Source organism: Mytilus edulis, chromosome 10 (genome assembly GCF_963676685.1).
Source record: "Mytilus edulis chromosome 10, xbMytEdul2.2, whole genome shotgun sequence".
NCBI classification, from domain to species: domain Eukaryota; kingdom Metazoa; phylum Mollusca; class Bivalvia; order Mytilida; family Mytilidae; genus Mytilus; species Mytilus edulis.
This window is the reverse complement of record NC_092353.1, coordinates 51,441,550-51,461,226: the sequence shown is the minus strand read 5'-3', so window position 1 is coordinate 51,461,226 and position 19,677 is coordinate 51,441,550. Positions and strand designations below refer to the sequence as shown.

The 19,677-nt window shown below is 31.0% G+C and overlaps 1 protein-coding gene across 1 annotated transcript; it reads right to left on the bottom strand.

Annotated features, from left to right (window-relative positions):
* Positions 1 to 1,516: 1,516 nt before the first annotated feature.
* On the bottom strand, positions 1,517 to 6,773 carry LOC139491443 (uncharacterized). Its single transcript, XM_071279140.1, has 3 exons — positions 5,561 to 6,773; positions 5,177 to 5,275; positions 1,517 to 2,551 (listed from the first exon to the last, which is right to left on the bottom strand). The coding sequence occupies exons 1-3, from the start codon at positions 6,359 to 6,361 to the stop codon at positions 2,312 to 2,314; spliced, it is 1,140 nt and encodes a 379-aa protein (XP_071135241.1). The 5' UTR covers positions 6,362 to 6,773; the 3' UTR covers positions 1,517 to 2,311.
* Between the last annotated feature and the right edge of the window lie 12,904 nt (positions 6,774 to 19,677).

Here is a 19,677-nt window from a genome sequence, read left to right as displayed (position 1 = left end):
TATTTGTAACATTATAATTATGATCGAACAGAAAGACGATTTGACCTCTAAATTAACATGCTTATGATCACTCTATTGACGAAATCATACTTTATAGGTATAAGAAGATATAGTATGAATGCCAACAAAACAACTCTCCATAATAGAATTAATAATTCACATTAACATATATTTGAAATGTAAGATTAAATTATTGTAAATATCATTTAAAAAAAAATTGGAATAACAAGAATAATTCAAAATACACAAGAAAAAAAAGAAAGCTTTTATTTTTTGACCAATTTAGAATGACCAATTTACCGGTCGAAAAGCACTTTGTAGCTATAACTTACAGAAATATGTACAATTGAAAAATAATCATGAACTGGAGAAAAAAAATTGAAATGTTTTATTTGCTCTTAAGAACTGTTTAAGGGAAGGACTTTCTCAAACTGTTCTAGAGGTAGAACCCTTTTCTGTCGAAAAGGTATAACAAACTCTTCACAGATAACAGGATTGTAAATTGTATCACTATATTAACTTTGGTTATTTAAGACAACCATATCATGGTAATGACATTTGTATAAAACATGTTTAAAGGCTTTATATATTACAACGTTGAAGGATATGTTGGAACCGACAAGTTACGCAAATTTCGACTTATGCAATGTGTCAGACAATATTAACATGTTGTTTCTAATAGGTTACTGAGATTAAACATACCAGCGTTCCTTTATGTCAATCCAAAAGGTCTGGCTACTCTGACACTGTCGGGTGTGAAGCATCTACCAGTAGTGCCATATTTATGTCATAATTTATATTCCACGTTTGACATTTATACCTTCATCATGTTTATGAACAACACTACCTTTATAGAATAAATGAACGTTCAATTGTAATGTATTTCATTTGATTGAATTGAATTGTCTTTTAAGAAGATAATTTCCCATTTGCTTTCAAATAATTCCCATTTGTAGTGCTCTTTCGATGTTTAGCTGTGTCCTACATGTCCATTGTTGTAGGAAATGCTATATTTTGTATTAAATGATAATCCTGTTTCAGCAACAATTAAAAAATATAACATAAAAGAACAAATAGGTACCAGGATTATAATTTAGTACACCAGACGCGCGTTTCGTCTACATAAGACTCTTCAGTGACGCTCATATCAAAATATTTATAAAGCCAAACAATTACAAAGTAAAGAGCATTGAGGATCCAAAATTCCAAAAAGTTGTGCCCAATACGGCTAAGTAAAGCTATGCCTGAAATAAAAAAATCCTTAGTTTTTCGAAAAATTTAAACTTTTGTTAACAGGAAATTTATAAAAAAAAAATGACCACATTATTGATATTCATGACAACACCTAAGTGTTGACTACTGAGCTGGTGATACCCTCGGGGACGAAACGTCCACCAGCAGTGGCATCGACCCAGTGGTGTAAATAGTTATCAAAGGTACCAGGATTATAATTAAGTACGCCAGACGCGCGTTTCGTCTACATAAGACTCATCAGTGACGCTCATATCAAAATATTTATAAAACCAAACAATTACAAAGTTGAAGAGCATTAAGGATCCAAAATTCCAAAAAGTTGTGCCCAATACGGCTAAGGAAAGCTATGCCTGAAATAAGAAAATCCTTAGTTTTTCGAAAAATTTAAACTTTTGTTAACAGGAAATTTATAAAACAAAAATGACCACATTATTGATATTCATGACAACACCGAAGTGTTGACTACTGTGCTGGTGATACCCTCGGGGACGAAACGTCCACCAGCAGTGGCATCGACCCAGTGGTGTAAATAGTTATCAAAGGTACCAGGATTATAAAACAAAGCCTGCTTTCACATAATTCAAAAATCATTGGTTACATTATTTAAACTAGAGAAAACAAAACTACATTTATAATTAAATTATGAAAAACTCACAACAATATTAAAATATGGGACTATAGTGCCTGGACTTGTGGTGTCTTATGTGATAAGTGATAGACTATTTAATACAATAAGCATAAAGTTGAGGACTGTCAATCATGTTAATAACATAAAATAAATTGGAGTATAAATAAAGAAAAAAAAAAACAGATCACGCCAGAACAACATAAAAGTAAAATCACAAAAATATAAACCATATATAGCCAGCTCAATGTTAAACTAGAATACAAATACATATTTATGAAATATCAATCTTTAATATAACTAGCATGATAAGTAAGCTAGTTTTGAGACAGTGAACACATTGCTTATGATACAACACAGATTTAACCAACAGCAATCTATATCTTCGACTATCAACAATAAAATAAATATGTCATTTAACTGATCTGTACGTCATTTATCTAATATCTTGAAAAAACATTTTGATTTATAAAAATGATATGCTGACTTATATTGAGGGTACTTATAAATTGATTTGAAACCATAGAACTTTTTCCTATTTTCCGGTAAATCCGAGTTTTTTAAATGCTCTCTTTTATAAACGAATCCCTGCACAGGGTCATGTCTTTCCATGTAGTCGTCCATTGTATTCCATCCTCCACCAACTGTTACTATGTCATCGTCAATTTTTTTCTGAAATAATAAAATTAATAGTCTTAATGTTTTTCAAAGTTTAAAAGAATTGAATGTATGTAATTATAATCGTAAGTCCTTCAACAATGAGAAAAAACATACAGTATGGTCAGCTATAAAAGGCCTCAATTTAGTTGAGAAAAATAACGGTGTAATTCATAACAAAACAGTTTACGAAAAACAAAAAGGTAAGACACCACTCAAATACAGGCTCCTTACTTTGGACAGGCAGATAGAAAATTTTGGATTAAAAATACTTTCGTCATTCCGCTTAGCATTTCCAGATTGTTACGATTTTTTCATGTAAAATATACATCAGAGGCAAAGTAAGCTTTAGCAAATCCTTTATCCATCAGAAAAATCTTTGTTGATTTTTCCTTGATTAAGGTTTTAAGTCTTTGTACTACATCACATAAGCAATAGACATCTAAATTTTACAAAACATTATTCTAGTTTTGGCAGTACCTATCATGACAAGTTTCATTTGATAAATGAGATCCAAGAACTAGCTTTATGCTTTGTAGTTTATTATTTAATGATAAAAAAAAAACTTTTTTTCGTTTAAGAAGTTCACATGTTATCATTTACTAACTCTGTCCACATCTTCATTTTGATATAGGTTATTATCAATGTATCTTAATGTAGACTAGAGACTGGTAAAGTAAATTAACAATGAAATCGAACTCACATGGAAAGTCCCTAATCAAATAGCAAAATCAAAAGCTCGAATACATCAGAGGCAAATGGCCAACAACTGTCATAAGGCATTTTCTGGTGGATTAAACCTGGTTTTTATATCTAGCTATATCGTCCACTTGTATCACAGTCGCAACCAATTTCATTATGTTGACAACAATGCGTGAGCAAAATGAACAGACGCGTAATAGGAAAAAATGTGAAAATACAGGGGTACAACAGTCAACGTTGTGTTTCAATCGTAATCGCTATCAATACAAACAAATATACAAGAAAGAAACACAAAAAGGCATACAGACAAAACACATTTATTTAGCAAAATGAAAGACAATAATACAAACGTTTAAGGACGTGATATATAAGGAACAGAAAAAATAAAATGGAATTTTAGATGTTACCTCCTTGTGATGTGCGTTGCTGATTTTAATTACATCAATAGCTTTATCGGTAAACTAAGCAGGGAGAACATTCTTTTTTTTATAATGTAAAGTTTCGGATCTTACAGGTTGAAACGGATGGAAAGAGAGCTACAGTACAAATTATACTGACCAATCTGTTAATTTGAGAAAATGTTTAATGTATCCTTTGTCAAGTTTATTATCTCTCAAACATTTTTGAAAATCAACAGGCAGTGACCAAAGAATAGTTCAACCAAGATGATAATTGGTGTGGCAATAACACGTCCTTCCATATATAAAAAAGGATCATGGTGCGGTTAATTAAAATGGTTAATAAAAATCCAAAATTGAAGATCTTAACTATAAGACTGATGTTGATTCAACCTTTTACGCAACGTTTGTTGAATTTAACCAATAATGTACATTCAATTCCGTAATTAAAATTGTCTGTAGAATAGTTATTATAAGTTATAATTCAGGAACGTTGTTAATATATCACATGTCTTACATCTGCTCCTTTTTACTTTTTTTTTTTATGTTTACAAGAAGAAATGGTAGGAGATGATTCACTTTTACCCGATCCAAAATATTAACAGAACATGCTTTCATGTTTTGAAAATTACCTGAAAGCTTTTCATTAACTATTTGGCTTTGATAAAGGATTGTATTGCTGATCGTAACAAGTAGGTAGGTAACGTTTAACTGTTGTATCAGTGCTACAATTACATAAAACAGACAAGAAGAGTACGGATGCAGCACTACAAGACCCTAATACGAGAGAAAAAAAACCAAATAAAACTACCATACAATTACTTAGAACAAAGTAGGCAGTAGGTACAAAGAGTACAAAAATAACCATGATTTGGAAAAAAGGAAATAATAATATAGCCAAAAAGAATTTCCAGTGCGAAAAATATAGTACTAATCACAAAATCTGATTTTACACAATTAGCAATGTTTTGTTTCTCACACAACTCAGCATGCTTTTGATGTGTAAAGATAAATAGCAACTACTTATAGTCTGAACACAGCTGTAACAGGTCCTAACTAACTGCAAGCAAGTCATCTTAACAGTAATGAATTTACTGCACTTGATTCATCTAAACTTAACTGAAAGTCTTTTAATATTTGATCAGATAAAAAATGACCGTTTGAGATCAAATTTGTTTACTAGTATAACGACCCGGCCTCAACTACAAAACGGAAGACTTGAGAACTACGTCTACGTAACAAGAACCCCCCAAAAAACGCAAGTGGTTTCGATGCCCCGCAATACTATATGTATAATGATCAACAAGTAGTGTTTATGGCATGCCGATATTAGGTAATAACTTGCATTCGCTGATGATACAATCAACGAAACAGGATGAGACACAGATACCCCAGAACTGAATTCACATTTTTCAGTCTTATTCAAGAAATGGATTTGCCCTTAATCTTGTTTTATGATTTTAGAAAGTTTGTTTTGTTTTAATCTGATTCAAACTTGTTATTTATGGATTTGTCTCACATGTTATTTTGTATTTCTTACCTTCGGTTGAGGTTCGATACGATCTTTGTCAATTGTCCGTGATTTTTTCTCTAATATTTCAACATGTGGTCTCAAGTCGATACAATACTCAAACTGGTCCTACAATTAAATTAAAGATGGATGAAAAAGAAATAAAGTAGCATACTCAGCATAGACTTTGTGAACATGTATTTCTTTGAAACATGACAGTTCTACAATAGGGCAATATGGCGTCATGATAGATACGACAGATAGAACATATCCGTTGTTATATGTGACACAGATATCCCACGAACAATAGTGTTTCTTTAATTCTTATTTAGATATTAATGTAGTCGATGCTCTTTTATTCCATTTGAATAGTTTTTTTAAATCTAATTTTTGGATTTGTATCTTTTTACTTACTTTCGGTTTATGTGGCTCTGCTGTGTCAGTAGTTGGTGTCGAATTTATATATTTCTTGCTTTCATCAGGTGACTTCGGGTACAATGATTTGAAATTGTTAATATTTATAATTTCAATATTGTCAGGGGATTTGTCTCGTGGTGGTAGCAGAGTTGGTGGAGTCGAATTTCTAGAGGAAGGTTTGTCAGGCTGAGGTACCACTTCCTCTGGTTGAGTTTGAGTTTGTTCATTATGTTTCGAATGCGATAATATCACGAAATGTGTTGTCATCTGACAAGAGACGTTGCGCGTTTCTGGACTATAACTAACATATTCCTGTTGAAAGTTTATATATTCTTGTCTTCGAACAGCCTTTTCTTCATCTGCTTGTTTTTTTGTAACACATCTAATACGTTGCTCATTTCGTAATGGTTTTCTCTGTTCAGGCTGCGGTTGTATAACGTAATGTGTTGTCATCTGACAACGAACGTTGCGGGTTGACGGGCTTTGCAGTACATACTCTGGTAAAGCATTTTGATCAACTACTTGATCTTTCATAACATACCCAATAGGTTGATTGTCTTGATAGCTATTCCTAATAACATATCCTACACTTGTTTCATCAGATTCTGACCTTTTAACATACGTTTCACTTTCGTCAGATATTGGTTCTCTAAAAGTTTTGACTAGGTCTTCACTCGAATGTATATCTTCTTCATCTGAATGAACAATTCGTCTTCTTCCTTTAGAACATTGAACACGTGGTGACACTTTAATTCTAGATGATCTCACGTTTTTCTTAGATCTTGAACGCTCAGCCATTTTCCTATTATGTCTAGGTGTAAATGGATTACAGGGAGACACATATGTCGATTGTTTCAACTAAACAACACGATTTGTTTCGTTTGTTCGTGTTTTGTTTTAACTGTTTGTTTATATTTTCTTTGCTCTCACTTCATTATAGTCTGGTGTATTACTATCCACATCAGCTCATCACAGTCTTTTGAACCTTGTCACAAATAAAATTACCTAATAAAGACAATCCCCAAAAGTAAAAAGCTCACAGTAATTTTTTATACACGTTTTTAGTTACCTACATATATGTCCATCCGTTAGGCAAAAATTTATTCCCTAGTTTCCAGATTTGTAGCGCACAAATACAATGTTGACATATACCGTCCATTTTTCTACGTCACACCCTTGAAATCGTAATGTTGAATATCCTACAGCTAGAACTTATTATTTACACATATTGTAAAGACTAAACGAATATCAATAGCTATTTAAATCTACAAACTTATGTTAAAGCAATGCAGATCATGGTTAGCTTTTAAAAAAAACTTAAAATTGGATCTTCATATTAGATTGTTTAATTGCGTGCAGTGATCAATCTTGAAGGTTCTTTATTTTTTGAATTGATTTAACACTGATAGCTTTTATAAACATGTTATATAAGGCACGTTTTATACAAACTTTTCAAAGAATAAAAACTAAAATTAATAAATGAAAATTAACTGCAAAGGTAATTAAGTTTTCAAAATATCAGCACACTATATGTATAAGTTCATTTTCTTTTTATTCAAAACGAAATGATTTTGTTATCTGATTAATTAGAATAACATTAAGGTTTAAATGTAATTTGGAGAAAAAAAATACTTGTAGTAAATTACAACTAGTACATGGTTTTGAAATATCTGAATTTAATGAAGTTTTTTAGATAGTCATTTACTTACATGCACATTACGTCTGAATGACACTTTTTTAAAGGACGATTGAAGATAAAACCTAGTTTCCTAAAATTAAACCACAGAAAAAAGAAAACCTTGAATCATTTAAAAGTAATATAGATCAAGACAAACTAGCATACCATTTCAATCGCTCGATACAAACAGTAATACCGAAACTATTGTTAAAAATGATATTGAAAATAGTAGCATTTATGTGTTTATCATCTGCAAGTCTAGCATAATTCAGTAAAGATATCACTTTAGACCTTCCTGTATAACATGTTTCAATTTTGAAATAAAAAAAATAAAATGAACTGGCATCAGCATGATTAACTTGACAAACGGCGAAAACGGAAAAACTCCAATACGACTCATCGACATTTTTTCATTTTTGCATTTGAATTAATCTGGTTGAGAAAACAAAAATAACAATGATAAACGCAGCAAAGGTTTTTGGAACAAAACAAATGTATTAAAAAGGAGAAGTTCCGGTCTGAACTGCAAGAATTGAAAAAATATTAACAAATCAGCCTGTGTAGCAACAGATGGAAATGAATAATACCTTCACCATAAAAACTACTCCCCCACCAAACCTGAAGAGTATAAAATGATCGTTCCCTTGTGACAAGAAAATAAGTGTCATATATCCTTAAATGTACCGATTTACTTAAATTCTGATAAACTAACTTGTCTTGATTTGTCAGCGCACATAAAGCAAATACAAATTTTGTCTACTTAACAACGTGGGATAAACATCAAAGAAAACAGCAATTTCATACAAATGTTGATTACATAAGAAGTTTATTTTACGATGAAAAGAAAGTTATAAAGTTATATATGGTTTCCTGCAAGTATCGAGTAAATATTAGTGCAAAATCCTTTGTTAAGCTGACTGAATTATTATCTGAAGTGCATTAACCTCAACCATTATCATTCAGAATTTATCATTTAACACATATTACTTTTCAGTTTTGTCTTGTGTAAAAAAAGAAGTCTGCGGTATACAAAACAAGCTCATTTTTTAGAAAACGGTCATGTAGTCTAATGAAGAAATCACATTTCGTCTGAATTATACAACATTTTCATTCTCTTACACGATTATCATGATTGAGCAAACTATGAGACATACTGATTACAAATTAGCAATGCGTCACTCAAATATATATACAATAGAAAACATAAATTGGGTATACAATATTTTTACCTAGACATTCCCTGTCTTTCAGTTGTATCAATGAAACCGTTAACTTGGATGTCGGGGATGAATCAACTGGTATCCGTTTAAAGACGTGAAAGAGGGAATGTTACATTTAATCCATCGTGTCAGACAAGTAACCTTTTCTATGTAGTTAACTTTGTTCGCATATTGTTGTCAATATAATGCTGTTATATAAGTGAGAGATTTAGCTCGCTATAAAACTGGGCTTAATTCCGCATTTTCAACATAAGAAAATACCTGCACCATGTTAGGAATAGGGATAGGAGAGTTATTATCAACCCGGTCGATGTGTTTGAGCTATTGATTTTACCATTGGATTAAGGACTATTCGTTTTCCTCGGAGTTTGGTATTTTGTTATTTTACTTATTATGTAAATGCACAAGGCATCAGATAATTGGAAGTTAGTTTTGGCTTGTTACAAGGTCACACGCATATCCCGTTTACAGCTTTCTTTTGAGTTTTATATCAGGTTCAACCAGTAGACAATATGAACATTTCTTTGACTGTGCAGAAGGAGGCAAATGATACTAATCAAACATTAAAAATCTCTACTTCTATCTCATCCATCCTTATTATTCAGTTGTAGTTGCGCACATTTTCCCTGTCGTCAAGATATATTTTACCTACATTAATGATTGATGGTTCAAGAAGACATCAGATATTTTTTTTAAAGTTTACAAAACAGAGTTAGTTTTTCTAAAAATAAGTGAAATAATAAAAAAAAAAAGTCACTTTTTTCTTAAACATTGCCTAATTTATGGTTATGTAAGAGTAATTAAATATCATATTTCAATAGAGAATAAAACTACAAATGTTCCATTCTCAATTTTAAATATAACACTTGCATAGAATGTTTTATCTTAATACCCCTTTTTAAACTTACAATAACACAAAATATATATAAATATATGTAAGAACTTAGGAACTCGTTTCTTTGATACCTATTTTACACATGCTGTTTTCACATAGAAATGAAGTAATTCCACACTAATTTGCAGATGAACTATTCAAACTTAAAAACTTCCATTTATAGATAGATAAAATCTAACAATAAATACTTTATTATGCAAATTCATTAAAACATGGTATATACTAGGCAGTTATGTTCTAATTATCTTAATGACAATCCCGTCTTCATTTTCCATAATTATGTTTTACATAACTTGTACATATAATGAGCAACATACTAAACTATGGATTTATTACCCTTAAGCACCAGATATCATCCAAGTTTTTATTGTAGTTCATGTTGCTAAGTCATCAGCTGTATTATACTGTACTTTTACTTGGCGTTGTCCGTTTGTTTCTCATTGCCTCCTGATTATGGAATCCTTCGACTCGTTTTTCCAAACATGACATCCTACCGTAGACGAATTGTAGGGTTCTATCGCTTTGATCGCTACTGGAATATTTTACCCAGGAGTACACACTATTTATGTTATAAATACGCAGGCACATTTAAATTGAATGTAGGTGGTGCCAATTTTGTTACTTTTTTAAATTTCAGGTATTCCTTAACTTCATCCACAATTGTGTCTAAATAATTCATCTTGACAATGTTACTGACTGAATATTGACCATCTCTATCGAAATATGTAATTCAAGGAATTGTTTCAGTATAATTATTATTTGCGTTTAGTCAATCTTAAACCTATAATATAAATTGCTGATGACTCAGCAACATGAACTCCATATAAAACTAGGATGATTTCTGGTGCTTAAGGCTAAAAAGTCTTCGTCATATATGTTTCAAAACATCTGCTAAAAACATGATCACTATCCGAAATGGATTTTTTTTATGACTAGTTTATTTATTATGTCTGTTTAGTTCACGCAGCATTGCAAATATAACGGAATTTGATGAGACTGTCATCAAAGTGAGAGGTTTAGCGCTTTAAAACCAGGTTAAATCCACCATTTTCTACATTTGAAAATGCCTGTACCAAGTCAGGAACATGACAGTTCTTGTCCATTCGTTTTTGATGTGTTTTGTCATTTGATTTTGCCATGTGATTATGGACTTTCCGATTGGATTCTCCTCTGATTTCAGTATTTTTGTGATTTTACTTTTTATTGGGTAATGACATATACTCCAGTCCAGTGATAAAGCACGATTGGAAACATAAACTTCAATGCCAAGTCAAACTTTAATGAGGGGTCTGTAGGGGCCATGTTTTATAAAACAAAAAGTTTTGCCCTATGCGAAGTCTCACATTCACCAGTGGTACACACTTCCTTTTTCTAGTACTTTGACCACCAGCCAAGAACCTACTTGTTGCATTTGTTGTTAAAACATTCTTTTTCTAAATATTAATGACGACATAAGTACAGGGATTTGTCACCAGTTGTTTGGCAAATTACAATTAAAGACATCACGTGCATTTCATAATAATTTTCAACAGTCTTGACTTTATTGTATTGAGCATGTGTTTGCCATGTGTTTTTTAATCTAATGTAAGTATGTTCTACGGCTTTCGATATTCCTTTAGATATGCATAGTATATTTAGTCGCTAGACGTTTATCAAACAATAACTAATCAAATGCTTGTAGCACTGTGTGCCTCCATATTGTTTTGAGACTAATGTTTGTTTGTTTTATTTATGGTGTGCCTAAAAGCAGTGTTATTAACATCTTTATTGAAAAATATGATCTCAGTTAAGTCAGTTTACGTAAAGTGTTGTTTTTTAGCTTAGTTCATCTAAAGATGTATATATTGCTTAAAGAGATAGAGGAAGATGTGGTATGAGTTCCAATGAGAAAACTCTCCATCCAAATAACAAGTTATAAAAGTAAACCATTATAGGTCAATGTACGACCTTCAACACTGTGCATTGGCTCACACCGAACAACAAGCTATAAAGGGCCCCAAAATCACCAGTGTAAAACCATTCAAAAGGGAAAACCAATGGTCTAATCTATATAAAACAACGAGAAACGGGAATTAAGTATAAATTAAATAAACAAACGACAACTACTGTACATCAGATTCCTGACTTAGGACAGGTGCACACGTTTGCAGCGGGATTTAAGAGTTATATAAATGTTTACTTTAGCATGAACTTTTGATGAAGCCTTTTTGAATTACGAAAAAGATTGAATTTCAATCTGGTGTTAACTATTCTAAAGATACAATTTTCATCTTCTTGAATCCGGCATGGGAAAGGCAAATAAAAATTTAAATCGGTGAATATATTCTTGTTTGCATGATAATCATATTAGATTTTTACGAATCAAGCTTAGATGTGACATAATTTATTATTTAAATTGTAGCAATAATTGCCTTCCAGTAGTTTTGCATAAGTCTTTTGATTAGGAGAGTTGAACGAAGAATTCTTCCATCAATTTCAAATAATAACGGCACCACGAAAATCTGTATTTTCCATAATTAAACGACAATTAGTACAGGTAGCTTAAGGCAAAATGAATACATTTAATATATATTGATTAAAACATTGACATAATGTCATGGTTGTTACCATAATTCAAAAAATATGGTGCTGATGTACTGATCTCAGTTGACATAATTTTTATTTATTTCAAAATGACACACGTATAGTTGTGTATCAACAAAAATTACGGAGCTCCATGGGACATTCAATTAAGAATACGTCACAAACACCTCTAAAAAAAGCGGTCGACTATATTAAACATTTGAACGAATTAAAATACATTGCAGTAACAGTGAAAATGGTATTTTTTAATTCGCACGTTTTATACAGAGTATGCTTATGTACCGTATTGTTGTTTTTGTAACAGTTTATTTTGTGTAAGTAAGAACTGATATATTATGATTCTTTCCTTTTATATTATGCTCTTTTAGTTGAGTAGTTAAGGTGGCATGGGAGTCTAAAATAAAAATGATAGAATTTGTTCAACTTTGCCAAAACGCAATATATCTATTGATATATGTTCAAAAATATAATAAAAATGATAGGTCACACACATTTTGTATGGATTATACAGGAAAAAACACCATTTTGTGATTAGAAACTAAACAAAATGATAGAATTGTAAAATAAATTAAGAGAAGATTGCTTTCGGACAATGCTTTCAGAATATCAAAAGAAAAGATAGGATCACCGTACGTTTTTTCCGGCTAAAATACAAAATAAGAAAATCCTTCAGAAAATGTACTGTTTTAGAGTTACCTCCCCTGAAAATGCCAATTTAAAAACATTTACAAACAGCCAAAAATAATCAATAATTGTAAAAATATCAATATTTATAAGTTAAATTCTTATAAATTTGCCTTTTTAAATATAAATCCACATTAAATATCTGCATTCCTGCATCAAATTCTGCTAACTTGATAGAAAATCTGGATCTTAGTTTCTCTGTTTTTTATCATCCAAGATGGCGGAAGATCCTATACCATCTTAATCAGTGTCCTCTATCATTTTTTATAGTGTTTGACAAGAAGTCGGGACCCCGTCCCCACTCCAACTCCCGGTTCTACCCCCCCTTTTTCATTGTGAATGCTAAAGACATGAATTTTAACCACAGGGATGTATACATTGTTCATTTTCATATTTGAATAGCTGAGCAATATGTCCATGTATAAATAGTAACATTTCAGACCAAACATCAGCTTTTAAATGATACGATTTATAAATGTATCTTGAAATCATAACATAAAATTGCTAGCCACAGTATATGAGGTCTGAATATCTTAAGAACGGAAAACTATGGACATTAATCATAAAGTATACGGTTACGGTAATAATCTAAAAGAGAGGCGGAAGATATCAAAGTGGTTAAAAAAAGGTTGAGCAACACGAACCTCAACCCTATAATTGGGATGATAAACGTCTATTTTTGGAATTTGTATTTCATTGTTATTTATCAGAGAAATTTATCCAAATAAAACTTCCTACACGTTTAAACATTATTATTTGCCTTGAAGCAATGTACAAGAAAAATGTTGCATGTAAACAAAACGTACCGTATATAGACCAAGTTCTAGTAAAAAAGGGTGTAAAAAAACATATTAAAAAATAATTCCAAAGCAACTATAGATGACTCATGTAATCAGATTGGTAGGACATACAACCAGAACTTTTTCCATTCTATCAGTAGGTTGAAGGTGTGCGGAAAATTTTCCGTCCAAAGTGTTAACAATCACGAAGCCAGATTTGGGGTCAATTACATTGGAATGTAATTAATTAAATTACACATTACATTGCAAAAATGATCAATTACATCAATTACACATTACACAGTTTTTGAAATGTAATTAATTAAATTACACATTACATTTCATCATGATATTTTTTAACAATATTTTACATATATAATGCATGTGTAAAATATTCATGTAAGCATAGTTCAAGCGTTGCATTTGATAATCATTTAATCATGTTAATATAGTTATTTTAGTGTTTTGTCATTTAGTCTGAATCTGTCTTGTCTGAAAACAGCAATTGTAAATAGTCTTTCGACAGGAGCTAATGTGCTAGATATTGCTTGATCAGAACATGGAAGTTCTATGATTTTAATAGAAAATCATCATATTGATAGGATTGAGAGGGAATTTGTTCCAATTAACTTGCCAATACATCAAGGGGTATTTTGATATCACAGAAATGAACTCATTTGAATTTAACATAATATGAATAAATATATATAAATGAATTAAAAATATTTTTTTATTTTACTTTAAAAATATTAAAAAGTGTGCTTGTCACAATATTAAAAAATATTTTTAGTACATACAATGTATATAAAATATTTTGCTAATTAGATGGTATACATGTAATAGTGGCATTGCCCCTGGACATTTTAATCTGATTAATTGCTGTTTGTTTTAACAGCTGTTCATTTTTATTACTATAATCCTTTTGTGTATACTAATTTGACAAAATGATTTTAAATTCTAAACAACTGTCTAAGAAAGATGTTTCACAGTGACACATTTTTTTTGTTTATGTTTAACAAGGTGATTCATTACTTATCAACCTATATAGTTAAAAGATCTTTCTTAAAAACTGGAAAACACTCATACATTGTATATGATTCTCACATTTTTTAAATTATAAGACTATTAAAAAAAATCTGTAAATCAAATAAATGATAAAAAAACAGACTTCATATATTTAAAAAGCATGTTATATCAATATTTGAAAAATACATATAATTTTTCAATTTATATTATTAAACACCTTAAAACCTTATCTTTAACACCATACAAGTACATGTAATTGAAATGTAATTCAAAAGTAATTTAGCATTACATGCCTTTTACAATGTAATTAATTAAATTACCATTACATGTAATTAAAAAATGCTCAATTACACATTACATTCAATTACATGGAAAATTGTAATGCATTACACTTAATTACCATTACATTTTTAATTACCCCATCCCTGCACGAAGCAGTTCATATCAACCAACAAAAATCTTGACATACTATACGGAAAATTTACGTATTTACGTTCTCACATTCACTTTAAACAATAACCATATTATTCTCAAACACAAACATTTTCACTTCTCATTAAGTTCATTCGCAATAACTCTCTATTTCTTCAATTCACGCTACTCCCACTCATTTTTCTTACCTCTCTCTCTAGCTCTCTCACTCTGGCTATCTCTCTCTCACTTTCACCTTCGCTTATGGAAAGCCTTAGCTGTCATATATTAGAGATTTGCATAACGTTATGCTGAAGCTTACAATGTATGGTTAATACAGCGTGATGATGAATTAAATCATCAAATTGAAAACTTTAAATAACAAAATGCTAAGTTGAATCTGCGTTGTATTAACTTGCAATTTCAAGTTTTGATGTTGTGAAAGCATCGTGGTGAGCCACGGCGTTATGATGATATGCTTATTATAACATGTAACGTTGAGTTGAAACTACGTGTTGTTAAGTTGACATTACACGATGTTAACTTGATACTGGATAATGTTTAAACGTACTCTTCGATTGCTAGGACAACAAATGAAACGAAAAGTAGAACTTCATGATGTTGACTTATTATTAATAAATGTAAAGCTTAGATATCACAACGTTATATCATTATAATGTCATGATAGGTTTATCACACTGTATGTTGACTTTAAACTACACGATGTAAAGATAAACTAGCATACTGTTATATTATTACTATAATGTCATGATAAGCTAACCATACATTATGCTAACTAGCAATAACAAAACGTAAAGTTGAAAGTACGTGATGTTGAGCTAGGATTGCACAATGTTATATCATTTTAATGTCATGATAAGCTAACCATACAATATGCTCAATAAAAATCACACGACGTAAAGTTGAAAGTACGTGTTGTTGAGCTAGGATTGCATAATGTTATATCATTATAATTTCATGATAAGCTTACCATACAATATGCTCACTAGAAATCGCACGACGTAAAGTTAAAAGTACGTGTTAGTGAGCTAGTATTGTACAATGTTATATCACTATAATGTCATGATAAGCTAACTATACAATATGCTCACTAGAAATAACACGACGTAAAGTTGAAAGTACGTGTTGTGGAGCTAGGATTGCACAATGTTATATCACTATTTTGTGTAAAAATGCAAAAGTTTATCGTATATATTTAAACTAATAAATATGTTATTTTGTCATTGGCATAAAATTGTTTGTTTTGGATGATCCTGGGTAGGATTTTAAATTAATTTTTTTAGAAATTGCCTTTAGCCAGTCGTTAAACATTATCTTATTAATGACCTCTTTAATAATACTTTTACTGATATGGTCAGTAAGTTGTATACTTCGTAAACTCCAATAAAGAGAAGACAACAACAATAATCCCGTTACCCTCAGCACCTCGGATTTGAATTTTAAACCGTTAAAAGCTTAAATTCAAATACATGCATGCATTTATAGATTTTTATATCGAATTCGAGTTTAGTATTTACTTTAACATCTGAAAGTATTGATTAATCATTTTGAGTATTCTTTCATCTAAATAAACTCGTTATAGATACCAGGATTGATTTTTTTTTATTTTCGCCAGAAAATTTGTCTTTTGAAATAATGCTTTTACGGTTTAATTTAATATTTATGAAACCAAAATTATTTTTAAAGTCATGCAATCGCTTGTATTAATTATCGCTATTTTGTAATTTTTCCTTTGATCTTTTTATGTAATAATTTGCATTCTCGTTCCACTCGCTAAAGATAGAAAGTTATTGGTAGTATTTAAGGCCTTAAGGAAATAGAGTAATAATTCACATTAACACACTTGTGCGGTCAAATCAGTAAAGTCTAACCGGAACTGTAAAAATGATGCCAACACAACATTATATCTTCCTCGCTTCATTTTACAATATTCCCTCATCTTTTTTTTTTAAATTATAAATCAAAATCAATACAGATGCAGTTTATTCTGATTCTACAAATACAAGATGCGAAAATTAATATTAATTTTCAAAACATGTCTTTCAGTGAACATGTAAAAAATCAAGTCTTCTGTGGCATCGCTGGATGGACATTCATATTAAAAAGCATTTTCATTAAAATGTTGGTTACATAAGTAGTGTTTTTTTACGAGAAAAGAAAAAGTGTTATATGTTTGCCTGCAACTATCGAGTAAATATTGGTTACATAAGTAGTGTATTTTACGAGGACATAAAAAATTTATATGTTTGCCTGCAACTATCGAGTAAATATTGGTTACATAAGTAGTATATTTTACGAGGAAAGAAAAGCCTTTAAGTATCGAGTTAACATAAATGCACCATCCTTTGTTAAGCTGACTGAATTACTACCAGAAGTGCATTAACCTTTAACAATCATTGTTCAGATGTTATCATTTTATACACATTACTTTTCAGTTATGTTATGTGTAGCGGTAAAGAAAGAAGTCTCCGGTAAATAAAACAAACTCTTTTAAAAAAATGGTCTTCGTGTTTTCACACGGACAAGGCTAACCCAAACGCACACGTTTGGAAAAATTATAGTGAGAATCATGTTGTCTTTTACAAAATCACATTTTTGCATAATTTTGTCACATTTTCCTCCTTGATATGTTAATCGTGGTTATGTAAAATATGAGACAGCTTAAACACGCGCACATGTAACAAATTAACCATGTGTCCCTAATATATATAACCAACCGAAAACGTTAATGGGGTACACAAAATGGTACCTGGACCTGCCCCATTTAACAGTTATAGCAATGATTATGTTACATTGACTGTTCGGATTGATTAAATTAGATTCCGGTTCTAATACGGGAAAGGTGGAATTTTACATTTGACGCATCGTGTCGGAACAGTAACCGGGTCTCTGTAGGTAGTAGGGAAATGAAAAAAGGCAAAACTTTTTTGAGGTTCATTTGTGGCTTGTACCAAGTCAAGACGCATGTTCTTTTACACACTCCTTGGAATTGGAATTCTAAATTAGTCGCCATAAATCAGATTCTACTAAATTTGTCGACAAAACGAGCATTTGTCTAACTGAGTTTAAGGCCAGCCTAGTCCAGTCGCAACTGAACATTAAATCCTATGCACTTTATCCCGGTCGTCCATCTTTTAGAAACTTTTTGTATTAACTTTTAATATGTCTCAAAATAACATGAATAATGCAGATGTGAACTGCTATACATATCTGTTCATGTTAAAGGACACTCGCATCTCTCTCGTCAGTTTCATACACAATTTAAATCTTTTGAATCCTATTTATTAGAAAACAGGTGCATATGTTCTCCTTTGCATGCAGAGCATACAAGATTTTTTCAAATCAAGCTACGATGCGTCCTAAAAACAATTTGAAATGTAGCAATAATGGCCTTTCAGATTTGCATAGGTCTTTTGATCAGGAGAGTTGACGGAAGTAAATCAATGTCAAATAGCAATGGAACCACGAAAATCTGCATTTTTCATTATTAAACGACAATAAGTTCAATTGCCTTTAGGAGAAAGGAATGAATTCAATATATATTGATTAGAAAATTGTCATAATTGTCATGGTTGTTACTGTAATTAGATACATAAGGTGCTGATGTACTAATTTCTGTTCACTTACTTAGTTTAGTGTTTAACTGGATTATATTTATTCTCAAAACTACGTTGGATTAAAAAGAGAAGTAACAAAACATTGTGAATTAAATAAAAAGAAATATTTAAAACCTGACAAAATCAAACAGTCTACCATACTAACCAACTGTACAAATTGAAATGCATGACATTTACAGAACCATGGTATTTTTAGAATTCGCACGTTGTGAACAGAGTATAATTACTTATCGTTTTGTTATTCATGTTATTCTTGTACCAGTTTACTTTGTGTTTGGTTAGAACAGATATATTATGATTCCTTTTTATGTATGTTGCATAATTTTAGTCTATATATATAACAAGATGTGATATGAGTGATAATAGGACAACTTTCCATTCTTTAACTAATAATTATGTAAATCTATTAGCATAACATTTTTTTTTTGTTTTTGACGATCCTTGGTAGGACAACCTGAAGATAGATTTACATTCTCCAGCAATGACCTTAGATCATCCATTGGTAATCACTCGACTCGCTTGAGTTAGGAAGTTATTTGTTGTATATAGGGCCTTGTTATGTGATTCACACACATACACAATGCTGTTTTGGGTTTTATCTGCAGGGACAACATCATGTTTGTCATGGAGGTAAACCAAGTATATGACAATATGTTGCTCTTTAAAGATTGATGTATGATGTTAGTAAATAATACACCTATTTAGAATCGTAATTCTGATTTGTATGAACAACGTCAAAGCCTTGATCCGTTCGGAAAGAGTATATAACTCTTCTTTCTAGCAGTCAACCGATTTCCTAAATCAATTCTCGGCTGAATCAATCAGTATTTTGAATATGTGTTTCAAACTGATGGTTTTAGTTTACGATGTTTCTGGCTATTTGTTGACAGAGATGTGTTATTGACCATGTTTAGGTCACCGGTAATTACATGGTCAGCCGGATTATATATGAATGGGGAACTAGCAACAGTCTTGGAAGTCGAAAAAATTTAAATCCCGCAACACGTGTTTGTAATTTTAGTTGGAATTTGTTGATATAGGTATACAAAATGAGGTACATACTGATCTATGGTATTTTTCGGATGGACTGATTTATGATGAGGAATATTACCCTGGTTGATGACATAGCGACCTTTATTTGCAAAGGAAAGTTTAAGGAAGTATCTTTTCTTTTCATCATCTTCTCCAATGCAAAATGGT